Source organism: Odocoileus virginianus, chromosome 7 (assembly GCF_023699985.2).
Source record: "Odocoileus virginianus isolate 20LAN1187 ecotype Illinois chromosome 7, Ovbor_1.2, whole genome shotgun sequence".
NCBI classification, from domain to species: domain Eukaryota; kingdom Metazoa; phylum Chordata; class Mammalia; order Artiodactyla; family Cervidae; genus Odocoileus; species Odocoileus virginianus.
Genome location: NC_069680.1, coordinates 76,249,278 through 76,276,304, shown reverse-complemented (window position 1 = coordinate 76,276,304; position 27,027 = coordinate 76,249,278). Strand labels below are relative to the sequence as shown.

At 48.3% G+C, this 27,027-nt stretch overlaps 1 protein-coding gene across 5 annotated transcripts in view; it reads right to left on the bottom strand.

Moving 5' to 3' along the window:
* Positions 1 to 27,027, bottom strand: part of WDFY4 (WDFY family member 4) — a 257,168-nt gene that overhangs the window by 9,478 nt on the left and 220,663 nt on the right. For 4 of the 5 annotated variants that reach the window (XM_070471003.1, XM_070471006.1, XM_070471004.1 and 1 more), the window contains 10 exons: positions 25,341 to 25,383; positions 24,122 to 24,241; positions 22,150 to 22,267; positions 21,071 to 21,180; positions 13,358 to 13,511; positions 10,997 to 11,088; positions 8,983 to 9,195; positions 6,119 to 6,266; positions 4,793 to 4,977; positions 3,717 to 3,875 (listed from right to left, as the gene is read on the bottom strand). In XM_070471003.1, the coding sequence (XP_070327104.1) occupies positions 3,717 to 3,875; positions 4,793 to 4,977; positions 6,119 to 6,266; positions 8,983 to 9,195; positions 10,997 to 11,088; positions 13,358 to 13,511; positions 21,071 to 21,180; positions 22,150 to 22,267; positions 24,122 to 24,241; positions 25,341 to 25,383 (1,342 nt within the window). The remainder of the gene's footprint in view (positions 1 to 3,716; positions 3,876 to 4,792; positions 4,978 to 6,118; positions 6,267 to 8,982; positions 9,196 to 10,996; positions 11,089 to 13,357; positions 13,512 to 21,070; positions 21,181 to 22,149; positions 22,268 to 24,121; positions 24,242 to 25,340; positions 25,384 to 27,027) is intronic. The other variant, XM_070471005.1, reaches the window with a different exon arrangement.

Sequence of the window (27,027 nt, the reverse complement as noted above, 5' to 3'; positions counted from 1 at the left end):
GTGGCTGGCTTCTCAGAACCATCCCTTCCCAGGGTTGAAATCCAGATGGGGAGAGTCAGTAGTCCTTTCTATTATACTCAAGTGGAGATCCCAGTAACATCCTCATGCTCTCTGCCCTCCCATGTTATCTTGCAGTCTGAAGCAGCGCACACCACTATTAAGATGCAAGGGTGCTGGTTTGTCACGTGTGGTATCCCAACCGGTGGCACAAGTATCATCTGGGAACTTGTCAGAAACGTACATTCTTGGGCCCCTCCCAGGTCTACTGATTCAGAAACTCTGGGAGTGGGGCCCCAAAATCTGGGTTTTCACAAACTGTCCGGAGAATTTCACGCATGCTCAAATGTGAGCATCACACTAAAGGAACCTCAGAAACACATGTGCCCCTGGAAACTAAACTGGGAAGAAGGCAGAGAGGTCAGGTCATAGTTTAAAGGATTTGACTTTTCAAGTCCAAAGGATCCACATTCATGTCCAGTCTGGCTGCCCAGTCTTGACTCTCAGGGCTTCAGTCTTGACTCTCAGGTTGGCCTAGGAAGATCTGGCTTGGCTGATGGATGGTTATGTGTCCTGACCTGGCCAGAGGCCTTGCCCCCCATGGACATGTTCCTGGGGGACTGGGGGACTAGGGATGCCTCCCAGGCACACTGGGATCCCTGGCCTGCTGCTGCTGGTGGCAGTGTGGTTTCCATTACAACTGTCCCAGCAGCTTCCAGGTAAGCCTGGTACGAGAGCTGGCACGCACACATGTGCCTGCTGTCCTCTGAAATCAGCCTGAGAAGTGCAGAGGTGGTTCTCTGAAACCTGACTACTCCCCACATCTAGTGGTAAACCTCCACCCTCAGGACTGTCCACCACTCACTCATTTGAGTCAATGAGGTTGAGCACCATTTTTCAAAGTTGTCACTTGGCCAGGTCACAATAATTAAAAGTTCAGCTGCAGATTCCCATTTGTGCTCCATGGATCCTAACATGGCACCAACCTGATGGATGTGACCCATGGAAGAAGGCTGGGGTCACTTTAGGGGCTACTTAGGGAAGTGAAAACTGTCTAAAAGAAGAGAGGAAAGCAGAGGCCTTGACAGGTGCTTTCTGGTAGTCTTCCCAGAATGACCTCTGTCTAGTGGCTAAGTTCTGACTGCTGGGGACAGGACAACTCCAGGGCATGCAGGCTGGGGACCCAGGTGTGAGGACTGGGGATGCAGAGACATCGGCTGTGAGTCCAGTGCCTGCGTGAGCTGTCTGTTACTGGAGCGGGGCCTCTGCTTTCTTGGGGAAAGTGTTGGGGGAAGCGCTGGAGAGGGAGGGACCACTCTGTGCGTGGGCACCGCCCACCTCTGTAAGCTTCTCACCAGCCTGGACACTAAAGCACCTGGAGGCAGTCAGCACCACTCCCTATTTGGAAAGGCCTGGGAAAAAATGAAGGAGGACAGCAGTTTTAAATGTTCTCCATTGGCTCTTCTGTTCTCAGAATAATACCTGTTCTCATCATGGCTAATTGAAACAGCTCCACTGTATCACCTTATACCTAACTAAAGGAGCAAAAAATAAAAAAATACAAACCTCTGAAAATAAGTCCCTGTTCTGGATATGTCATGGTGAAATGGGCACTCCTGATTGTGGTGGCACTGTAAAACCACAGAGCCATTATAGAAAGCATTATGTCACTGTTCTGTAATTTGGCTTCTTGAAATTTGCTATAAGGAAATGATTAATCAGAAGCCAACAGCAATCTAAGATGTCTTATGCAGCACTATTTAAAATAGTTAAAAGTGGAAGCAATGTAATTGTCTAGTTTTAGAAAAAATGGTTTATTTAACTGTGGTACATTGACATAAAACAATTGAAATATAATTTTATGGAGATGGAATAATATGGAACAATTGAAAAGTAAATTATAGAACCTGTAGAAAAGAGGAAACAATTTGATAGGCTGGGTGAAAATGGAATTAATATATCTACCCAATGATCAGAAGGATATAAATATGTATATCTGGGGATCAGAGCACGCAAGGATGAAATTTTTTATATGGATTATAGATAATCATCTGACTTTGAAATATGTCTTTCATGTTGTAATATTTAGAAATAAAACACTTGAAAAAACTGTTAATGAAGCTATTTAATGATGACATCTCTGTCTACAAGTCTGTAAGTCAGGGAGGGACCCCTTTCTCTGAGCAGCTTTCAGTCTGGGGAACCCCCAAGGCTGTGTCAGCCTCTTTAGGTAAATGATAAAGTACTTTATTTCACTTAGGAAATAAGAGCATGTAGGATTCCCCTACCTTTTTGTCTTGATTTATAGCTAGGAGAGGATGATAAATTACATTTTATGCTGTCGATACTGGGGTTTTTACACTGCATCTTCACCACTAACCAGAACCTAGGAAGGGAAATGGAGGGGGGGTCACTTCCCTGGCTCCCCAAGGTGTCTTTGGGATTGGGGTGGATCCCCTCATCCCTGGAGCGATGCCTGGGAGAGGCGGATTCTCCACACCCATAATGGCTGCACAGTCTCTCCACACAGATCAGGAAAGTGAAGATGCGGAAAGACAGAGGGCTCTAAGCCGGGCTTGGGAGGACTTCCCTGGAGAGTCTGGGGAAAGGCAGCCCATAATTGACCTGCACAGCTGCCTCTCGTAGGTAACACGGCCTCTGCAGGACTAATCAGCTCCCTCAGCCCTGACCCTCACCTCACGTTTGTTGAATGTCCACTGTTGTGTACCAGGCATGTGCTGGGGGTGGTGCCAGGGAATAAGGGCAGGCTCTGGGGAGACTCCATTGACTAGGAAGGCATCCAGAGAAACCCAGCATCAATTTGAGTGTAACATGTCCAGTTTGGGAAATTTAGTCAGTGGCAAGCCTTGTATGGTTAACTTTTTTTCTTTTTTTGTCATTTTGGGGCTGTATGGATCACTAAAACAGAGATGGAAACATGAATTGCATTTGGAGATGGAAGTGTCTCCTAGAAATATTCTGCAGCAACTTCAAGTGTATGCAGGGGAAAACACAAGGCTTAGAGTTAGATTTAAATGCAAATCTGACCTTTCTGAGCCTCATGTTTCTCATCTGAAAGTGGGACTAAGAGTACCTGCTTTTCGAGATTACAGTTAACATGCAGAACCTTAGGTAAGCAGTCAGTTTCAGTCTGTTTATTATTCCAAGCAGCTGTGGTTTGCGAGGTAAGACCAGACAAGTTTTCTGCCTCCTGGTCTCTTCCTTCTGTGTCTGCCACAATCACCCCTATTCTGAGACAGTCTTTTATTTTCTGACTCTATGCTCTTGGACAAGGCACTTAACTTCTTTGATTTGATTTTTCCCCAGTGAAGTGGGAATGATAATGATTCCTATGACAGGGTAAAATGAAGAGGTAAAATGAGGCTATTCACATAAAAGTGCCTGTGAAAAATGCTAAAAAATGTCTCCTAGTGCAAAAAGCTCCCAATTTCACTGGCCCTGATGTGTAAGCAGCGTCTCTCACTGAGATGCAGGTGTCCGTGGAAGCACCAGCCCTGTGTGCTTGTCAAGTCCACCCAAAGACATGAAACCGCACCCTTGAATGACAGGGACCCATGTGCCCTCAATGCTCCACTGTGCTATCAGCTCCCGAGAGAGGCAGAGCTCTCAGCGCTTGGGAGCTGGAGCATGCAAAGGCACTGTGCCTGCCGGAGGGACTCCACCTGCCCTGAGCCAACACCCCCGTGGAGGCTCTGTACCTGCTTGAGGCGCAGGCCTGTGGCCCGGCCTTTGGTCATGCTGAGCTCCCAAACACACACCACGGCGCTGGTCCCGGAGGTGATGATGGTCGTGGGGGATGGGCACACGGCACACAGACAGCGGCCCCAGGCGGCCAGGTTCTCGAACGTCACCAAGATCTGTGGGAGGGGATGCAAGGGAGATGAACACTGGTGACAGGGCCCACACGAGCAGGGAGCTGGAACAGGGAGACAGGGGCATGCGGGCAGATCTGCCTGCTTCCACTGGCCTGCTTGTGTGCCATGGGAACTGAGGGACAGGTCATTTGTTCAAGGAAAGCCTTGAGGACAGGCTGCCCACGTATGTCTCCAGAGAGCACCTACACCCAAGGAACAGGTGGGAAGAGGCAAGTAAGCAGGAGGGTTTGGGGACACAGCAGAAATGCCCTGTGAGCTTGGGAAAGGCAGAGCCCACTTTCAGGAAGTGGGGACATCTGGGACCAGTTTTGCTGGCTGCCTCCTGCAGGAGGTGGGGGAAGGCTAGGGAGGGGAGAGAAAGCTTGGTGAGCAGGGAATTCATGCCATGTGCTAGGGTGGGAGAGGAGCAAGGTTAGAAAACAGAGCCAGAGGCCACATCAAGAAGGTAGAGAGGAGTGGATGGCCTCGCACAGGCGTGGAGGACCAGTAACCCAGTGGCTTGCTTCTGGTGGCCTGTAGAATGTTCAATTTGTGCCATCTGAGTCTAAGTCAGAGCAGGGGCCAGAGGAGCCCCTAAGACTTTCCACCCAAACTGAATGACAATCTGGGCCTTCTCAATGCAGCCAAGTGACCAGCCAGCAGTGGAGAACACTGCAGAGGTGACAGCATGCCTATTTACAAGCTCAACTCCTGGTGACATGGGGGAAGGCTTAGCCCACCAGGCTCTTGGCACGGTCGCTCAAATCCTCTCATCCCCAGGCTGGGGGCGCAGGCACGTGGAGGAAGTGGGGGTGTGGGCAGCTGTGGCTGCTTTGGGCTCACCAGTCTCCTGACCACCTCTGCCCCAACCAGTAGCAGGCTGAGGCCCTGGGGCCACCCTGCACCCCGGCAACACTCGCCTTGTCAGAGCCGTAGTTGCCCAGGCAGCAGCTGAAGTCATCAAAGCCCCAGCTGAAGGTCCTGCTCCAGTGTGGAGGCAGCAGCATCTTGTTTGTCTCCACGGCCAGGATGGTCTTCTCCGTAGGAACGATGTGGCCGATGGCTCCTTTGGGGGATTCCGAGCCTAGAGAGAAGAGGTACATATCTGCTCCCCAGTCAGTAGGGAGGAATTTATTTGTCAAAGGACAACACCTCTTTAGCTGGGCCCAGAGATGAGCCATGCACAGCCCACCCGGACTTGGCAAACACCCACCCAGGCAGGAGCCACTCCTTGTCCTGGTACCTCCCTCCTGGGCCTCCCTCTAGGGGCTATGTTACACTCTGGCCCCAAGCTGGGTCCTCAGGCCCTGGGTCTCTCCCCAGACTTAACACATACATGAAGTGTGTGGCCATGCAGGTCTTTAGTGTCTCTTATGGGTTGATACCAAGGGAAGAGGAACCGAGGCTGTCAGGGCAGATGGCACAAAGCCAGAGGAGCCAGGGGGCAGGGGCTCTGTCCTTCCTGCACCTTCCAGGCATCAAGTCTAGCAGGGCTGGAGGTGCTAAGGACGCTGTTCTTGGATTCAAGAGAAGAAACCCTGACAAACCTGACCTTATACTTCTTGGGACCAGAAAGCTGTTCTAGGTAGACATCCCCAAAGCACTGAGGCCCCAGGGTGGACTTCATATACACCCAGTCCCTCTAGGAAGCAGGGCTGGGACCTGCACTGGGGCCATCTGCCTCATGTGCATGCCCTTAGCTAGTGGCTGCAGGCCCACCTGGGTGGTCAGGAGCAACAGCGACCTGGACCCGAGAGGGGGCTGCAATATTGAGCTATTTCTTCTAATAGTTTCCCTTTTTCTTTATAAATTCTCTGCAGGCCCATCCATCTAGGCATCAACACAGAATTCTTTAATAGCAGCCATTTGAGTATTCCAAAGAGCAAACCCCTTTAGCAGCCTTTCTTACTTTCACTTTTCTGGAGGTGAGGAGGGGTCTGTGTGTGTGTGTGTGTGTGTGTGTGTGTGTGTGTGTGTATTGATAGATGTGTGTGCACATGAAAGAGAGAGGAGTGTTTGTCTCAACAGACAGATGGGTCTTCAGAAGTCAGGGTATAACACAGGTGGCCCCAGACACTTCCAGAGCAGAGGCCTCCCCAGACTCCTGGTGTGACTGGAAACACAGTTGGGCAGTCAGACCCCAAACCTTTGCTCCAGTCTGTACCCCTGAACCTCCAGAGAAACACCAGTCACTGGAGGGACAACTGTGGGACAGGACACCACACAAAGCAGGACCAGGTGCTCACCTTTGACTGTGACCTGGGAGGGCCTCAGTGACTGCAGGCTGTAGAAAAAGGGCTGTGGGTGCCCAGGCAGGCTGGCAGGTGTGGAGACGTCCTTCCCAGGGGAAGGCTTCCCTGCAGCAGTCCTGGATGGATGGGGTTTAGTAAAAAGCTGCAGAGGCAAGCAGACAGACACGCACCATGTCGGTTGTTAGGACAGATGGACAGAAGGGGAGTCTTCCTTGGGCAAGTCCCAGCTGGACCTCTGTCCTGGGTGCTGCTGGGGCTGAGCTTGCTCCTGACTGAGGTGAGCTGAAACAGAATCATCTGGTTCAACCTTTGGATGTTTCAGGGGAGTGGCCTGGGGCTCAGTCAGGGGCAGCTACTTTCTCAAGGCCATGGTGCAGGGCTGGCGGAGAACTCTCTTGGAAGCCAAATCTGTCTTCTTCTCCAAGCTGCTTGAGCAAATGATGAGCCCCCTGAGGAGCCTCTGGTCCCTGGGAGAGCTACCTTTCATGCTAAAGGGTCAGAATGACCCTTTTTCCTCTCTAGATCACGTCTCTCTTCATTTGCTTGAGCTATTTCTCATATTTTCTCTTTTTCTTTATAAATTCTCTGCAGGCCCATCCATCTGGGCATCAAAACAGAATTCTTTAATAACAACCATTCAAGTATTCTAAAGAACACAGGCAAACCCCATTAGCGGCCTTTCTTATTTTCATTTTTCTTAGATCTCTCAAATTGTCCTTAATGCCAAACTTTTTGCATAATTGGATACAGTCTGAAGTGCAAGGCCAGGCTGCCTGGCAGAATCCTTGATGCTGGGCTAGAGAACACAGTTGAGGCCTGCTCCAGCTCTCCACCCTCCCTCCCCGACTGGGCTCGTGCTAGGCTGGTTTCTTTAGCCAGCAGCACAGTGTTCTGCTTCCAGATGGAAATATCCCTGGGCGCCATGACAGGGGGTGGGACTGGCCTTGGCTGCGCTCAAGGACAGAGGTGGAGCTCAGCAGGCAGCCCCGGGACCTCAGAGGAGGCTTGGTTACACCCCTTGACCAGATGCTAGACTATCTAGAAAAGTTGAGTGGGTGATCAATACAAACAGAAATCAGAATGATGACTTTTAAATGAGCATTAAAGAATGTTCTTCATGCACATTAGACTAACGAAAGCACCACAGGCTGGACCCTTGTAACGGCTTTCTCAGGCATAGCCCCTTGCTGGAACAGTGAATGGTTCCAAAGCATTTAATCTTGTCTTCAAGCTGGGACCACCTGGGGAACTCTTATTTTGATGATTATTTTAGAAATATTTTTTAGAAGCTCATATTGGGTTGGTCAAAAAGATTGTTCGAGTTTTTCCGTAAGACATTATGGAATATAATAGCTCCTTACTTAAAATCAGAATTTAAAGAGTGTACATTCCATGATCCTACTGATATGAACATATTTTTGCTTGTGGACTACTACTTCAAATTATTTATTTCTAGTATAATATTTTTAAAATTAAAGAAATGAAACTGTTTAGCTACTCTAGCTTTTTTTCCTGAAATTCTCTCGTTTCTACAAAGCCTTCCTTGGCCAAACCCACAATTGCATATACGGTCCATTCTCCAAGTCACCCTCAGGCCTTTCCACATTCCCCTTACCTAGGAGCTGAGTGAACCTGAACAAGTCACAATAAGGCCAGACTGAAGAGATGTTATTAGATGAGCCCATCCAAGCCTCATGGTTACAGATGGGGAAGCTTGTTGCCCAGGATGGTCTCGAGTTGGCTGGGCCTATGGATTCATTTTCTGGTGTGGTTCCTGACTGCTTAGTCTGTGGGGCCATGCTTCTCCCTCCAAATGATTGTGCTTGGGGGAAAAACATCTCTACACCAAATGGAAGCTTGAAGATGAATGGGGCTGCTGCTGCTGCTGCTGCTGCTAAGTCGCTTCAGTAGTGTCTGACTCTGTGCGACCCCAAAGACGGCAGCCCACCGGGCTCCCCCATCCCTGGGATTCTCCAGGCAAGGACACTGGAGTGGGTTGCCATTGCCTTCTCCATGAATGGGGCTGGGATCAGCTAAATAGGCCTCAAGATGTCATTGTGAACGCACAGTCTCACATCTCTATGGGACTGCCCTGATGCAGATAGAGCTGGTGGAGCAAAAGGCCCAGGGACCCTAAGGGCAGAGCTTGGATGCTCTCACAGTGGGGCCAATATGGTGTAGATTTTGGAGCCGGCCAGATGGGGTAAGGTCTCACAGGTGACACCTGCAATGGTGCAAGTGTAGGCAAGTTATTTATTTAGCCTCTCTGAGCCTCAGTTTCCTGATCTGTATAATCCCCATACTCAGAACTTAAGAGAGGATTTAATGAGGGAATCACATGAATAACATTTTTTGAATGTTAATCATATTTCAGACATTTTCACACACTTGGTTAATCTTCACAACAAACCTATGTAAAGAATTAAATACTTTGTATTTATCATAGTGTCTATCACATGGGTCACAGATGGATGCAGCCTTCATCATTGTTAATGATATCATCACCTCCCTTGACATCAGTGGGTTATGGAGAGTTAAACCTTGATACTAAAGTCCCAGAAGAGGGTGGCAGAGGATGAGATGGTTAGATAGCATCATGGACTCAATGGACACGAACTTAAGCAAATTCCTGGAGATAGTGGAGGACAGGGAAGCCTGGCGTGCTATAGTCCACGGGCTTGCAAGGAGTTGGACACAACTGAGTGACTATATGACAACAGCAATTAAAGGCATAGGGAGGTGACTGCAGGCCATTTTATCTCTCCAATCCTCACCTACTTCTCACTCTCTCTTCCATCCAAGCTCACCCTGCTCACAATCTTTTGAGAAAGTAAGACAAAAATCATGGTATGTTGTACCTGTTTGGGCACCTGTCCAAAGTTGCTGACGAACCCCAGGATGGTACTTCTGATGAGGGGGTCGCTGATGCTGCTGAGGTCCATTTTGTCACCATAGAAGTAGGGATGGAAGGTATTAACAGCCTCCACTGCGGCTGACCCCTGCTGCTTGTACCCAAAAATGAGGTCTATCCAGTGGTGCAGGTTGGCACTGACAAAATCACTTTCCAAAGCCTGGAACCAAAACCCAAAGAGCATGAAAAACACAGGGGTCTCATGGACTCGTGGGCTCTCTGCCCAGATCAGGAGGGGGCATGTGGTTCAGGATGCTCTCTCAGCACAGGAAATATAAGCGATGCCTCCCTGGGCTGGATGAGCACTAAGCAGGATGTGCAGTCCCTCTAAGGACCACGCAGTCCTGCCTCAAGCTAGTGGCCCATCCAGTCCATAAAATAACCTTAAGCAAGAGGAAATGTGGGCCAGTGTTTCAATTTCTGGTTCACCATTCGTTTCTGCTGAGTAGAGCCCAAATCCAAAGCTTGGTTTCCAGAACCCAAAGACAGTCATTTGGAATTGGCTGGGCTCCCTGTTGATGCTGACTTGGGAAAGTCAGGTCATCTGGGCTTGGTTAGTTTTCTGATACATATGACCATAATGCTTTTAAGAAGACCACATGTGGGTAATGCCATAGGAGGTGTGATGACTGCTGTTACTGAATTTCCAGGGACAAGGATTAACCAGGAAAGAACTCTCTCCTTACCAAAGGAGAAGGACAGAGGAGAAGACACAGCTTTGTTACTAGTTAGGCTTGCCCCCAGGTTTTTTTTCTTTTTTACGTATAATTTACATATAATAAAATTTTCCATAAATGTGCAACTTAATGTGTCCTGAAAATTGCATTCAGTGACATAATCAACACTATAATCAAGATATAGAATATTCATATCAACTCAAAAAGTTTTCTTCTCCTTGTTTATCTCTTACTTCAGAACTTAGTAATTCCTGATCTGATCTGCTTTCTGTCCCTTTAGTTTACCTTTTCTAACATCTCACAAAAATAGAATCCCATAGTATATATCTTTGTGTTTGGCTTCTTTTGCTTAGGACAATGCTTTTGAGATTCATTCATGTTGCTTCATGTATCCATTATCTGTCCCTTTTTATTGCTAAGTAAGATTTCATCATGTGGGTGTATCATTTGCTTAGCCATTTAAGGTTATAGGTATCTGGGCTGTTTTTTGTTTTTGACTAGTATAAGTAACACTGATGAATATTTATGTACAAACTCTTCTGTGGTGTTTCCATCTCTCTTGGGTAAATACATACAAGTGGAATTGCTGAGCGATATGGTAAATGCATCTTCAACTTTATAAGAAATTCTTGTTCAAAGTGGTTGTACCATTTTTCCCCACCAGCAATGCATGATGAATTCTTGTTGCTCCACATCTTTGCTTGACTCTTGGATTTTGCAATATTTTAAAATTTAGCCGTTGTTGTGACTACATAGTAGCATCTCATGGTTTCGTGTATGTTTCCCTGATGACTAATGATGTTGAACATATGTTGTTCCCAGATGACCTGTGGCCTGTACCCACATCAGTATTTCTGAGTCATAAGCCAAGTCCTCCCTGGTCCTGGCAAATATTTTGGCCAGTGGGAACCCTTTGAGGCCTCCAGCCCCTCACTGATTTATACTGGGCAATACAGCCCAGGGCTTGGCCTTGACTATGGGGTTGGCTAAGGGCACTGACTTGCCCTCCATCTAACAAGAACCTGAATTTGCTCCCCTCATGAGTCCCACAACAAACTGGCACAAGGGCAAAGCCTAGTGGAGCTCTTAAAAGAGCCCAGAACCCAAGCTTTTTCTTGCCGACCCAGGGCATGGGGCCCAGTCCCTTCTCTGAGTTCTCTAGACATATGCAAAAGTATTTATCACAGCCCTCCACTCAGACAGAAAGCCTCTGTGGACATTGAGGGCATACCGAGGTCCTCATTCAGGATACCAGGGACTCTGCCATGACCCCACTCAACTCACTTGTCTGTGCAGGCTGATGAATTTCCGGGGGTCTCCATCAGCCCAGGGAGGGAGTTGAACATCCCCCAGTGTTGTTCCGTCCTGCATGCAGCCTGAATAGGGTGAGAGACAGCAGGCCTTTGGGTAAATGGGAAGCCAAAGTGGTTAGGAGTCAGGGGTGTGTAAACACTGTGCTAACCGGTACTGGGATTCCTGCATAGACTGCACTGCTTCCTGTCTCCTCTGTTGGAAGTGACCCCACCCTATCCATCTGAAATACTCCTTCTTGGATTCTAAGCCTTGGGCCTCCATAAGACCCTCCTCGCTTCCAAGCAGTGCCCGTGCATAAAATGGCTGTGTCATCATTTCCCTCCCCTCACTCTATGCCTTTTCATGGAGGTGCTTTTTTATACAGTGCTAAAACAATAAGATAATAACAGTAACAGTAAAAGTGATTGTATTTCGAGCATCTCACTCTATGCCAGGGCACTGTGCTAGGTGCTTGGCACACACCATCTTATTGACTCTTCATTCAACTCGATAATTTACGCATTTTCTCTCCACTTTTAGAGTGAAGGCAGAAGATTTTCAGAGGGAGCTTCCCCAGACACCAAGAAGAAGAGCCTGGATTCAAGCCCGAGTCTCCGTCCTCCTCATTAGTCACACAACCTTGAGCAAGTTGCTTAGCCTCTTGGGGAGTTACTTTCCTACCTATTACCTCCTAAGCTGGCATAAGGATCAGAAGAGAAAATACACATAACATGCTTAGAATAGTTCCAGGCGGATGATGGCTGCTCAGTAAATACTAGCTATAGCCTTTCTGAAACCCTCCAGGGCCCACAAGTGCAACTGGGGTGAAAGCATCCTTTTCCCCTCTCTCTGGCCTGCAGGGCTGGCTTGGCCTTTCTCCTCATTCAGTCTCAGCTCACACCTGTCACCTCCTCAGGCGGGTCCTTCCTGGAGACCCCAGTCACACACGGCCGCTGAGGCACCTCGAACCATTTTCCTGCATTCTTTCCTTACAGGACTTCCTCAGCATTGAACAGTGTTTCACTTATTTATCTATTCTTTTCTATCCCTCCCCCATCCCCGCAAACAATATTAACACCTTCCAGGTGACCCGCCCCAGGACACCCAACTGAATCCTCAGTGCCTTAAAAAGGGCTTGCATACAGTAGGTGCATAATAGCCACACTTGTTTTCCTGACCTCCCTGAGGATCCCTGGTCCTGGGCCTGAAGGCTCTATCTGCCGCTGAGCACTCCCCTCCAGCAGAGAACCAGCCTCCACCGCCAAGGAGAACTGGTGCCCTCCCCACTGTGCCCCCTTCAACCCAGGCCAGTTGGGACCCTCCTCTTGGCTTCATTGGTTCAGACTCGCTCCTTTCATGGCTTCATCACAACTTGCGGGAACTACCCTTTATATTTGTCAAGTTCTCATCTAAAACAAGTGAAGCATCTGAGAATGTGAACATTGCCAAGGCCACCAAGTTCCACGAGCTCAGAGTCGATGGGCTGGGCCTGGGGATGCTTGAAATGCCCCGCTGGTGTTCCGTCTGCAGACCAGCGCACAGGAGGTGAGTGCCGGAGGCAGCTCTCCTGAGCCTGCCCCTGGTCTGGCTTGAGGGGCAGGCCCATCTGCGTGGTTTAGAGGAAGGGGGGCCCTGAGGAAGAGGGGCTCTGGAGCACACGTGTGCGCCGCGCTGGCTCACAAGGGCCTCCTCAGAGTGGGTGATTCACCCCTCACCTGTGGGTGGGGAGGGCCATGCCCTTCAGGGGGCTCTGACCACATCCCCTCCACAAGTCACCCGGAGGTTCATAGTGGAGGCTCCCAAAGTACGTGTAGTTGCTAGGGCCTGCCCACTGGGGCTTCCTGAAATTTGTGTCTCTCCTCTAAAGCAGTGGGTGAGAAAGCATGGCTCACCCTGCTGTGGGGTCTGGAGGGTAGGAAAGAGAAGGAGCTACCAAGGTGCCCGTGGGAGATGCAACACGTCTGGGTCCTGCTCAAAGGTTAACCCACTTGTGGGACTTGCGGGAAAATGGGGCAGAGAAGGGCCAGGCTTGCCTGAGGCATTCAGCAGGGCAGTGCCAGGCCTGGCTGTCAGCAGGGGCTCCTGCTCTCTAGCTGCCATCTTGCTGCAGACTGGGGCCTTGGGGACTCTTGGTGGGCGGTCCTGGGTAGAACTGTGGTTGGTGGTCTGCACCCTGGGGCTAGGTACTTCCTTGGCTCCTACCTCTTCATCAAGTGACAACACCCAGTGGAGGCCTCGCTCTAATCTGCCCACCAGACTGGTCTGGCGTGGGCCTGTGTGTGGGGTCGCTTAGCAAAGATACTGATGTCATAACCCACAAGCTGTCCGGCCCCGGAGCCTTGCTCCACTCACCAAACTCCAGGGCATTGTAGTTGGTCAGGAACTCAGGCAGGTAGAAGAACTCCGGGGTCAGCTCTCTGACATCACTCATGTTCTCTTTGGAGGCCGATTCCCACGCGTTCTTCACACTGTGGAACATTCTATCTGCCACATCGAAGCTTCCGCCCTAAGCAGAAAAGGGGTGACATGATCAACTGTGTGGTGATAACTTGGGGTGCACAGATGTCACTAGAGTGGGCCCTCTTCATCCACTCTGTCCCCCAGACATGGGTTCCACCTTTAGGCCCTTTCATTCACTCCTCCGCACATGTGCACACATCAGGCCACACACATGGGCAACTGTTTCTTCAAGCATCTAATCACCTTGACCATTCACTGGAACCCTGCACCAGAGCTTCCACGGAGGATGCATGGTCTACTGTGATTAAGGGAGCAACGTTTCCCTGGTTTAGAAATTGGGGTTCAGATCAGAGACAGGAAAACCACAGCCATTCGTCTGACCACTTGACACACTCACTGAGGGTTAGCCCTGAGTCAAAGTACAAGGAGTGGGTCAGACAGTCTATGTGCAGGAAAGTTTCCTGGAGAAGTCAACCCCTGGTAAGACGGCAAGCCTGGTGATGGAGAAAACAGTGATGTTCTGAGCTGAGGGCAAGGCCTGGAAAGCAGGTCAGGTAGGGCCCTGGTGACATGTAACACAGCAGCCTTGACAAGAGGGGACCGATCTGAGGATGGAGTGCTGGAAACATATGGTGCTGCATGAGGGTCAACCTTGTTTCCAAGGCCCATTGCCACAGATGGGTCCATGCAGTCCTGAGATCAGCAGCTGAAGCCAAGCTCAAATTCCTTCCTTGGAGTCTCTGTGCCTCTCACTTGAATTGTCATGTCGCTTCAGTTGACACTACCCTTATTCAGCATGTGATCTTGGGGGTCGGGAGGAGACAGAGAGGTCCCAGTTGGACGACTGAAGACGCTGTGGGCAGAGGGGCTTCAAAAGAGAGTTTCTGAAGCTGGGATTTGGGTCTGTTGGCTTAAGTTTAGGGATACCCAAGGGACAACTCCTCTCTGGGCTTCAGTAATTCACTTGTCCCCATTGTAACTGGGCCTTTTTTGTTCTGCCAGAACTAGTCTTTCTTTTGCCAACCTCTGCAGAGGGCACATGTGGCCCAAAGAACAAAGGGATAGAACTCAAATTGCCAGTGCCCTCCTCTGCTCCATCAGCTCCCTTCTCTCCTCAGGGACTGAGGTTTCCCATCATCAGTGGCAGACGAAGTGTAAAGAAAATGCTAGCATTCTCTGCACAGGGTCAGGGACACCAAGAAACCCAGTGGGGTTTCAGCCAAACACAGTATTTGGGCAGCTGAAAGATGTGGCTTTTCTCCAAGATTGTTTTGTTCTTCGTTTTAAGCAATTAGGCAAGGGCTTCCCGGGTGGCTCATTGGTAAAGAACCCGCCTGCCAATGCAGGAGATGCAGGTTCGATCCCTGGGTCAGGAAGATTCCTTGGACAAGGAAATGGCAAGCCACTTCAGTATTCTTGCCTAGGAAATTCCATGATCAGAAGAGCCTCGTGGGCTGCAGTCCATGGGGTCACAGAAGAGTCGGACAGTAGTGACTAAACAACGGCAAAATTAGGGGACGAAGCCCACTCTCAGATTCAAACTGAAATGGAAACAAAATGGTGGAGGGGATGTTTCTAAATAAATCTGCCCCTAACAAGTGACTCATTGAAATGTATTAAGAGCTTTGTGTATTTAATCTGCAGCCCAAGCCTTGCATCGGAGGGAGATGGATGCTGCCTCGTCGTTCCGTTTTCCTTTTGCAGCTTTTATGAGTGCTGATGGTAATCTCCTGAGAAACAATATGATTTGGTAATAAAAAGATTACCTGTATTAAATAAAAATAATATATACATGGGAAATATTGTTAGTGCTACAAATCTGGTTAAAGATATTACCACAAAGAAAAATGTTATTTTTTTCACAGCTGTCTAATGCATTTTAGCAAAAGTAATATCTTTAAAACTTAAGCCTGTATTATTTATAAAGGAAGCAATAACTGATTTTCCTATTTCCTATATTAATAAATGTATTTGCATACATTTGTTTCAAAATTAATGGGTTTGCTCACTTTTGCAATACAAAAGAAATGCCGAATTCCCTGGAAGGAAAAGTGGAGCTGCTTTGTAACTCATATTAGTTACAAAGTCTGTGGGTTGACACAGACTCTGGTGGCTGCCATCAAGGAGTCCCATCAGGACTTCAGTCTCAGGAAGGGAAGGAAGGAGATAAGGAAGAGAAGTCAGAAGGAGGAAAGGAGAGAAATAAGGCAGAGAAGCACAGTCAAGGTTTACAGAGAGTCCCCATAAGGAAAGTCCAAAACAAAATCAAGCAACAATCAAATTGGGTCCAGAGATTGGATGGAAACAGGGTGGTCAGAGAGAATTTCTGGGCCCAGACATGTTCCTAAATCTATCCTGCAGATATTTCTGAATATTAAGATTAATGAATCCTCCGAGTATCCAAACAGACCAAAAAAAATTAATAGCAAGGTTACTCTTATCAACAGAGGAGCTACCTCTTATTGGCAGAAGATTTCCTAGATGACATTAAAGCCAAAAGACAAGGCAACTAAGTCCGTAGGTTTCTGAGGCAAAAGCTTACAGTCTATGCCCAGCCAACATCACTCATATGTAAAGACACCAGAAGAATATTTCCAATATTGAAGGGGTCAGAAATAATACAATCCTAAGTATCTGTCTCAATTAAAATACTTTAAGAGGTGCTCAATTTTACTAAGAGATGAATCAAAGGAGATCAGTGCTGGGTGTTCATTGGAAGGACTGATGTTGAAGCTGAAACTCCAGTGCTTTGGCCAGCTGATGCGAAGAGCTGATTTATTGGAAAAGACCCTGATGCTGGGAAAGATTGAGGACAGGAGGAGAAGGGGATGACAGAGGATGAGATGGTTGGATGGCATCACCAACTCAATGGACTTGGGTTTGGGTAGATTCCGGGAGTTGGTGATGGATAGGGAGGCCTGGCGTGCTGCAGTTCATGGGGTCGTGAAGAGTCAGACATGACTGAGCAACTGAATTGAACTGAATTGAATGCAGGAAGAAATGACTGACAAGTTCCACTTTGCACTGTTGCTGAATATTTGACAGGAGTTAAAATCAGAGTAAAGTTCATGATTACAGTGCATTGGTTAAAACTGCAAACACCTTGAAAGGAGTTTTTGTATTGAAGGAGCTATTCCTTTTGTATGAGGACACAGAATCTATGTGCACCTCTGTCCCTGGATAGGTATTTCAAGGGTAATAACAATTACACCTTTATTATGGACACAACTCCACGAGGGCCTGGCATTCACAGAGCCCCAGGTGAAAGGCCTGTGTCCACTGCTGCCCAGAGCCCTCAGTTCTCTCTGCAGTTGGCATATGTCTTACACAAAAGCAGTCGCCTCGCCTCAGGTGGTTCAGAAAATTCTTCCCCATTGCTGGTAACAGCTGACTTCACATGGGCTGTGACTTAATTAACACAGCACTTGATTTCAGTTTCTTATTAAATGCAGCAGTGGCAGCGGAGGTGGCACTGTGCCCTTGCTGGGGTGCTGGCTGCCTTGCTCTGCCCCGCCCAGACTGGATCCCAGCTCAGGCCTGAGAGCAGCTGGTACTCTTGCCAGGGTGGAAATGGGGGCCTGTGCTGTGGCCCCAGCCTGATGTGGCCTCCTGGATGCTCAACTGTCTGAAGGCTCACAGACACTGGCTCCCTGCAGGCAAGATTCCCAAGATCACAGCATCCAGGGAAGCAAGCTCGGTAGACAGCAGTCTCACACCCCAGGGGGTGGGGATAAGCACATCACCAGCGGGAGCCTGAGTCACATGGCTTGCATGTGCACCTACCCAGGTCACACTCTTCATGTACTGTATTTTCTGGATTATAAGAGGTTATCGTTGGGGAAACAGTGGAAACAGTGGCTGACTTTATTTTTGGGGACTCCAAAATCACTGCAGATGGTGACTGCAGCCATGAAGTTAAAAGACACTTACTCCTTGGAAGGAAAGTTATGACAAACCTAGATAGCATATTAAAAAGCAGAGACATTACTTTGCCAACAAAGGTCTGTCTCTTCAAGGCTATGGATGTGAGAGTTGGACTATAAAGAAAGCTGAGCACTGAAGAATTGATGTTTTTGAACTGTTGTGTTGGAGAAGACTCTTGAGAGTCCCTTGGACTGCAAGGAGATTCAACCAGTCCATCCTAAAGGAGATCAGTCCTGAGTGTTTATTGGAAGGACTGATGTTGAAGCTGAAACTCCAATACTTTGGCCACCTGATGCAAAGAGCTGACTCATTTGAACAGACCCTGATGCTAGGTAAGATTAAAGGCAGAAGGAGAAGGGGACGACAGAGGATGAGATGGTTGGATGGCATCACTGACTCAATGGAGATGAGTTTGAGTAGATTCTGGGAGTTAGTGATGGACAGGGTGGCCTGGTGTGCTGTGGTCCATGGGGTCGTGAAGAGTTGGACACGACTGAGCGACTGAACTGAACTGAACTGAACTGATCATTGTAATAACAGGTTTGAGGCAGAAAAGCAAACACAGCAACAGTAGAGGTAGACATCAATTCTAAGACCAGCCTAATAAAGTTTAATAAGACTTAATAAGATTTAAATGTGAAAAGAATAAAGAAAACCTTATTCTTAAGGAATCAGAATATGCCACACTGCCATTCTTAAGCTGTCCACACCCCTCTGCACGGTGCCCAGTGGACAGGCTACAGCCCAAGGAATGCTGTACCTGTTTTCCATCAGACCACAGGGGTTGTGCATAGGCACCCCGTCTCCACACCAAAGCCATTCTGGCCCAGCCATGGATCGAGTGCATCTCTGTGGCTCAGTCACATAATAGCTCAGAGGCAGACTTTGTTTCATCCAGAACAAGAGTGTGCACTTTCTTCTGCTGACTCTTGCATGTGCTCCTGCTCTGGAGATACTGGACATACTCATGTCCCTGCTCTCCAGATGAGTGAGAAAGGCTTCGTTGCCTGGATTCTGCACCTCTCCGCCTTTCTTCCACTTTTCCACTCTGACATCCATGCTGGGGATGGGGGCTAGAAGTCTTGGGCTGCTGAGAATGTAGGGAGGCTCCTTTCCTTGTCACCACACAGGTGGAGCAAAAGTCTTTTGAGAAGAAACAAGTCTGCCTCCAGGAGGCAGAGTGGAATGGAGGGAGAAGCCTGACTCCAGGAAGATACCAGATAGTTCCTAAAGAAGTCTGCACAGGCCCTAGGACTCCCAGATGGGAGCCACACACATTCCCCTCAGATGTAACTGTTGTATTCATTCCCTAGAGATTACAGTTTCTTTTTTATGATAAGGGAAAAGCAGAGTCGGTTGGTTCTTTGGCTGGTTCCAAGGCTTGGACTGGTTGTGACCTACTAGAAGAGGCAGTTCAAAGTCAGAAGGAGAAAACAATTCAGAAGCATCATGGAGATTTCAACTTGGATGAGCCAATGTGTCCCAGAGAGAGTTGAACCCAGAAAAACCAGGAGTCACATCAGACGTCAGCACCGGAGTCAAAAGAACTCAAGCTAATATGACTGCATTGGTGCCATGTGAAAACAAATGAAATTGCCTTTGACCATCTCACACTGGTTTAGACCATCTCAAACCAGTTTGGGCTGGTTGCCATTGGACCAAACTGGCTAGAATAAGCTCAGACCCGTGTGACTAGCTTCAAAATGGCTTTAACCCAATAGGTTGGCAGCACACCTGTTTCATCTGGCTTACACCATTTGGAATACTTTGACACAGTCCAGGCTGTCTTGAATTAGCTTAAACCAGAGGGGCAGCTTACACCATTTCAGGCTGGTTCAGATGAGATCTGGGTGACGGTGGGAGGGAGATAGGAGCAAGGATGATTGATTCCCTTCATGGCATCAGCCCTGAGCTAGGGGCTTTACCCACATTTCCTCCTTTAGTCTCAATGGCTCAGTGAGATGTGCATAATTAACTCTCATTTCCAGAGTAAAATAACATGCAGAAGTAAAATAAAATAACTCTGGGATGTAAATCTCACAGCTCGATGTTTCTATTTCAGTTTGCCTCGTCTCACTGTGAGATGACCCTTTGTAACAGGTAGAGATGGGGCTGTACTTGGTGAGACTGAAGGGGCGAGGGGAAACTTCTGAAGCACCTAGAGCTCCCTGGGTGGAAAATCGTCATGGGAGGCAGGGCCATCACGGTCAGCGGGCTCATCACTCCACGTGGATTGATGATGAACAGCTGGATGGGATTCCTGGCATGGGGAATAGCTCAGGGGCCGTTTGTTCTCCAAACCAAACTTACTTAAAATGCTGTTGCCTGAGAAAGGCTCAGGGGAAGCACGCTTGTTATTTTTGAGTTAATTTCCAGGGAGGTGGGTTATATAATGTCTAGACAATCCATGCCTTCAAGGAGAGAGAGGCCTGTGCCAAGAAACAGAAGACAGGAGAGGTCTGCTCCTGGCTGGGGAGAGAGCCTTGACCTTGCCTGTTTGTTGCTACCCAGGGCCCAGATGACGGCTTTTGGGCTGACCCAGAGTGGCCTATTGTCTTGGGGTCAAGGTCATCTGAGTAACTTAAAGGAGTGAACTTGCTGGTGAAGTCAGACTACACAATTCCTGGGACGCTCATGCTTTTCCTTTGGTGAAGCTTGGCTGTCAGAGTGAGTCCCTGAAAATTCAGCAGCCTGTTACCCTCCATGGCCATGTCTTCCTCTGTGTAGGACCCTTAAAAGGCCTCGATCAAGAGAGACCCTAAGCTTGGATGCTGTGCTGTGTTCTCTTTGGAATTGGCTGAGCCAGCTACCTGCAACTGGGATACCCATGGCTCTCCCCAGTCAATCCTTGTGCCCCTGGATAACCTTAATTCAAGATCCCGGTGGTAGAGTTAGAGGGAAAGAGAGAGAAAAACATACCAGCCTCCCATGAGGCACTTTGTTCCAGCTGTTCCATGTGTCTTAACACTAGCATTCACTCAAGGTCAGACTGGCCTGCTTCCAGCCTGTATTGGACTGCCAGGTAAAATATAGGATGTCCAGCTAAATTTAAATCTCAGATAAACAGCCAATAATTTTTTAGTATAAACCATTGTTTATCTGAAATTCAAATTTACCTGGGCATCTTGTATTTGTATTTGTGAAATCTGGCAACCCTAAGCTGGCATGATGTTCTGTTAACTTATGGGTAGGCAAATTGGTGAGTTTCCTTCTCCAGTTTAGCTGTTCATTTCAGTATTAAAGATAATTTGTTTGCCCTTTTAAGCCTTCAACTTGTACTTAGCATATTTTATGCATTCTGACATCACAAGTGATATTCTTTTTATTCTTCCTTCTTTGTGTTTATTTTTCTAGCCTTTGCTACCTACCTTACCTGCAAGGAAGTCTTCAAGCTTCCTGTTTCTCCTTTCCCACTAAAACCTATTTATGTTGAGTATGTTCCCCCCATATCTCATTCCTTATTTTTCAGTTTTTTTGGTGAGACTGTTGGGTAGACATGGTGGTGTGTCTGTGAAGAGTAGCTTGCCTCAGCTGGATGGTCCAGAGTCCTGGAACCAGAGGCAAGTGAGAATCATGGGCTCAAGGCTGGATTTCTAGCAGGGGTGTCCCTGCCTCATCCAAGCCTAGCTCTTAGTCTGCAAGAGCTAGCTCTGTGTGTGTGTAGGGGAGCAGGGCGCTCACCTGCAGAGAGCAGAAGGCCTGGGTGAAGGGTGGCATCCGGACCAGATAGGAGGCGACAATGATGGCTGAGGAATAGTGAGTGCAGTAGTGGCACTGGACGGTCATGTCTCCTGCAATGAAAGCACATGGCTGGGTTGCATCCCCACCTGTGGCCTGCCCACCCCTCCCATCTCCCCCAGCAAGCTTGAGTATCAGTCCTGCACATCGCGGGGGTCCTGGGGGGTGGGCAGGGGCCTTCAGGGCAGTGTGGGATGCAGAACCTTAGCCTGCTGAGAACCTGCTCACCAAAGGCAGGGCTTCGGGGCTGAGTGAGCTTTCTGAAACGGGCTGCCTCTGGTACATGAGGTAATCATTTATGGCTCACGGATAGATGTTCCTTATTTTAGTAGTTTCATGTTTTTCAAAATGTTTGAGAAAACCAGTATAGCTGGCATCAAATATATGACAGAAAATTTTCTCTTTAAAATACATCCATTGAAGTTTAAAAGGTGAACAGATCTAAAGAAAAAAAGTAAGGCGCTAAGAGTGCAGCTGGCCTGTGAAGGTAGTAAAATTGTAAAGGGAATGTGGGAATGAACAGGATTTGGGAACTAGGTTCTAGAACCAGATGAATGCAGGCTCTGTAATTTAGAGGCTATGACCTTGAGTGAATTGCTTGAAGTCTGAGTTCCAATTTCCTTCTCTTTAAAATGGACCGTTGTATGTATGAATGCAGGCTGGTCTGCACACAGAAAGGGCTGAACGGATGTCATTTCCCTGCCCCTGGGAATGGAGGTGTTTAAGCACTTTGGCAGCACAGTTCTCAGTCCTGATTTCCTGTTGGAATCACTTGGAGTGCACCCCATCACAGACTTATTTAAATCATGATTTCCAGGGGTGGGACCCAGACATTAACATTTTTAACGAGTTTCTCGAGTGATTCTCACAGGCAACGAGGGTGCAGACTGCTGGATTTGGGAGTTCTCTATCCTAATGTAATTGTCTGTAGGCTAGATGACACCTAAATCATTATCAACTCTCACTTCAAGGCATTCAGATAAAGAGCATTGTAGAAAAAAATCAAGCTGGGATCTACTCACCTTCAGTCTTCTCAACCTCTTTAAACCTCTGGATGAATTTCAGCTTCCTTTCCTTGGTCTGAGCTCCCATGGGCTTAGAAAGATCACGGAAAGTCTTGGGATTCATCAGGTTCAATGTCTAGAAGGTAAATGTGCAACTGGCGTTAACTCCCCTGGACCCTCTTGTGCCCCTGTGAGACTGCAGGAGCCACGGTCTTTAGTTTTATGGTTCTCTTTATTGGTTTATTGTCGTTCTCTCTGACCCCCCTCCTCTGGTGATTAGCAGGCCTGGTAGGGTTTTATGGCCCCACAGCCAGTGATCCACAAAGACTTAATAGGTGAGAGATGGGAAATGAGAGGAGGGGAAGATTGATTTCACACTGAACTCTTCCAAGTTGACCCAAATCAGAACATCGCCACCAGTTACCCAAGAGACTTTCAAAAGAATTCCTGTTGTCAATGGATACTTGGCTTCTGCCCTCACTGAGCAGTTTGCGGTTCAGGGTTCTTGCTTAGACTCAAACTGATTTTGTAGGCAGTCAGAAGTCGTGTTTGGGGAGGAAATGAGAGCAACGGCCTCGTGTTTTGGGAGGCACCTCCCTTCTGGGGTGGTGAAAGCAGTCCTGGCGCCCCTTCCCCTGCCCTTGGAATACACAACAGTAGCACCATGAAGAGTTTTCAGGGCTGGGTGTCCTCTGAGTTTGCATGTCTTTATAGAAGGAGGTGTTTCTTTACATGCCTCTTCCTTTCCACCTGTAGTGAATCATCAGTTTTCCTGAGGAGGCAGGGCCTGCCACCATGGCTGGTGAGAAAAGGGAGCAAGAGTGAAGCTCCTGAGACCCCTTGAGAGACAGCAGCATGGAAACCCGCTCAGCTATAGCTGATGCTGTAGCCACATCTCCAAATTCTCCAAAAGATATTGGAATACAAGCTTTTTAGAAGAAATCTCCCAATTTTTAAACACCGGATAAGAAATTAAATTTTAATACAGAATATGGGCTAATCAAAATGGGTTGGGGACCCACCCATTTGTAATATGTGAGTTGAAGCTAGGATTGGCAAGTTTCCTTTCTGAAACACCTTGGCCCCAGATGATCGAGCAGTGAGAAGCAATGTATGGCTTGTGAGAAAAGGTTTGCTGTGTTGTGTCTCAAATTGGGAAGGGAGCTCACAAAAGACTGAGGCCCCTTTCTCAAATTCTGGGGGTGAGCTCTCTAAACAGCTTGAGGCAGCACTGGCCAGGGCTTATCTGTAGTGCACCCAGACACCTCCGGTCATTTACATACACAGCCCCACAAGTCTCCTGGTGGCCAGAGCCCAGGCAATCAGGACACTGCTCCGTAGCCTGGTTGTCCCCCAGTGACATCACCTTGGCCAAACTTGTCACTTTTCTGCGCCTCTCTCCTCTGCCTGCTGAGGTCCAGGGACAGAGGGCAAAAGAGCGATGACCCAGTCTTACCATCAGCCTCCATTAGGGCTACATGTCTCGGTCCAGATCCAGAGTGATATCATCACCTCCACATATCATCATCTCAGTTACTGAAGTCAGGTTACAGGGGAGGAGTCTGTTCTCACTGTGTCTCTGTGTCTCTTGCTCTCTCCTTCTCTCTCTCTCCCTCTCCTTTCTCTCTCTCCCGCTCCCTCCCTCTCCCTCTCTACATGTTGGTTCTAGGAACACATCTTATGGCCCTCTTCACTTGACGGACCCATGTTAGCCCATGGCAGTATCTCAGCAGATGGGTATCTCTTGCCTTCATGGTAGCAGTGAGCCAGGAAACCCTCTGGGGCACATGTCAGCTACTGTCCTAGTCATGTGGGGCTGGGACAGGCACCCAGACTCCAAAGGCCAGGTGAGGGGCCAAGCCTGGAGCAGCCCTCAGGCCCAGGTGGACTACTGAGCCCATCGCAGAGGCTCTGCATGACTGCAGGTGCTCTGGTCATCAGGGTCAAAAAAGTCACAGGACACCTGCATACCAACCACGTGAACACGTACCTGTGAGGTGTAGTCGGCCAGGACCCAGGGGAACACTGGATACTGCATGTAGTCATTGTAGGTCCTCCCAGCCAGGGTGTTGAGGTACATGAGATACTCGAAGTTGCTGATGTCTCTTTTCTGCCAGAAGAGACAAAGTGGGGATAAACCCAACAGGTTTCCTCCTGAGAACCACAGGGGTCTAACTCCCAGACCTGTGCAGGAGGCCCTGGCTGTGTAGGTGGGAACCTTGTGCCTGGAGCCCAGGCAACTCGGGGAGGCCACACTAATTCCAAGATGAGTTGAAGCAAATATAGTCGGGAAGCAAAGTTTACTAGGAAAAAAACACTGCTCAGAGGTCCAAGCCGAGGCTAAAGCATTCTTCTGTGTTAACTGTTGGGTGATACTAAAAAATTGATTAAAATAATAGCACAAATATCAGACCTTCTTACTGCTGACTGCTTTATGATTGAAAATATAAGCTGGGGGGTTCTTTGCAGTCACCAGGAAAGAGGTCCTCACCAACAGGCTCAATGATCTGCTTTCTTGGGAACTTGAACTTTCTTTCTTCTGACTCTGCCAGTTAGGATACTCTGTGTTCTTAGGGCCCTCTGTTCCCAGATGTATAGTCATGAATGGAACCAGGGACTATATTTGGGAAAAATTCACCAAGGCCACCTGGCTCATGAGCAGCCAGTAGAAACTTCACCTCTGATGGGACCTGCATGCTGTGGTCTCTCCTTTCCTTGGCCTGCTCCTTGGGAAAGGATTTTGGACACGAGTGACCAAGGTTTACTTTCCTGTTGCCATGGGATCTGCATGGCTGTCTTTTTTGGGATCCTTTCCTTCCACTGAGAACCTAAGGCAGAGTGTCAGTTCATCCAGGCTGGGAGCCACATATGACTTTCCAGGAAGTGAAGTGAAAGCTGTGCCTTCCTGAGTTGTGTGTTCAATTATACATATGTGTACACCTTCATGGATGGAGCATATGTGTGCACATAGAGCTTATGTATGTGCACACACACGCTCATACTAACTCCCCAGATCTGACTCAAGAATCGCCTTTCGTCACTGAGATCTCTTCAGGGAAATGCTTGAGACATTTTAACAAATTAACAAAACAAGATCCCTCCTGATTCACCAGTGTGCCTTCTCTCTTCATCCCTGGGGCCTGAGCTATTGCTGAGTTGCTTTCCTGAGGGTTTCCTTGAACCCACAGTGTTCTGAGGAGTCACTGTACCTGCCACTTCTGCAGCATGGTCTTGTCGGAGCTGGGGTACCTCCTGTGGGACAGAAAATGATGGTGGTGACCAAATGTCTCAAGGTACAAAAGGAGGGAGAGGTGGAACTTCCTGGGCCTTTGTGGGGTTGGGGCATCCAGAATGGCCATCGACTTCCCAGAGCAGCAAGATTATTTCCCAAGCTCTTCTTGCTCCCACACTGCCCTATTGAAGGCTGGGTTCTTGCCATCCCCCTTGCTATTATATGATTCCAGAATACACTGCTGCCTGAAGCATGGCCCCTGGAGAAGTCCCAGGGCCATGCAAGAGCAAGTTTGGGGTCTCACACTCTACACTGGATTTCCCATAACCACAGCTTGGCCTTCTTTGCCCATGTGAACAAAACACATGTGACTACAGTATATTATTTGTGAATATAATATACTGACACGTGAATGTGTGGCTAAAAAGTGCAGACGATACAGAAAGTCATAAGGTATAAAACAATAGTCTGCAAACTACTGTTCCCACACAAAAAACATCTATAGTTAATTTCCAAAAGAGTTTTAGCCATACGGCAGTCTATTTGCTCACACAGTTTAAAATGAATTGTTCTTGGTATGTGGGAGCATCTTATCCACGCGGGTCTCCACCCTGCTCCTAGAGGTGCCCACACTGTCCTGTGGCCACAGTAGCTGGGCAGCCTGGCACAGAGGGATGGGACCTGGTGGGGGCTTCCCCCGTGCTGGGCTTGGTCTTCACGAATGATGTTTGTGTGATCATCTTTGGACATCAATCTATGTGATTTATGAGACTTAAATCTTGTAATGATTTCATGATTTGAATCTCTGAATGTATCCACGAGATACATTTTTGGCAGCAGGACTACTCGGTTAAAAACTATGAGAATTATCAAGTGTGCTACACGTCGCCAAACTGTCCTCTTAGGAAGTTGTACCAATTTATATGACCACATATATAATTAAGAAACACAAATCAAACCAAGGAAACACCATTTTAAGCTATGTGGTAGGGAAGAGTATAAAGGTGTATAGGATGCAGTGTTGGGGAGGGTGTGGGGAAGGAACCTCTCCATGTGACATGCTGCTTCTGCTCAGATGCTGCTACTGCTGCTAAGTCGCTTCAGTCGTGTCCAACTCTGTGTGACCCCATAGATGGTAGCTCACCAGGCTCCCCCGTCCCTGGGATTCTCCAGGCAAGAACACTGGAGTGGGTTGCCATTTCCTTCTCCAATGCATGAAAGTGAAAAGTGAAAGTGAAGTTGCTCAGTCGTGTCCGACTCACCGACCCCATGGACTGCAGCCTACCAGTCTCCTCTGTCCATGGGATTTTCCAGGCAAGAATACTGGAGTGGGGTGCCATTGCCTTCTCCTGCTCAGCAAGAATGTATAAATCCCAGTTCCTTGGCCTCTGGGGTTCTGTGGTTCCTTTTCCAGTTCTATTTCTTTCCTCCTCTGTTTCCCTGAGATGCCCCTTCTACTCCCCAAACCGGGTTTTCGTTCTGGATGTTCCTCCAAACCAAATCAAGATCCGCCACTCTCCAGCCATGACCTCTGCCTCAGTCCTGTTCAGGTACCCATGGACTCTGCACCCACACGCATCCCAGAGGGACATTCAGCCCACAGGGACTGCAGCTTCATGTGACAAGGACTGGTACCCGAGTGCCCCAACAGGCCTGCACCTCTT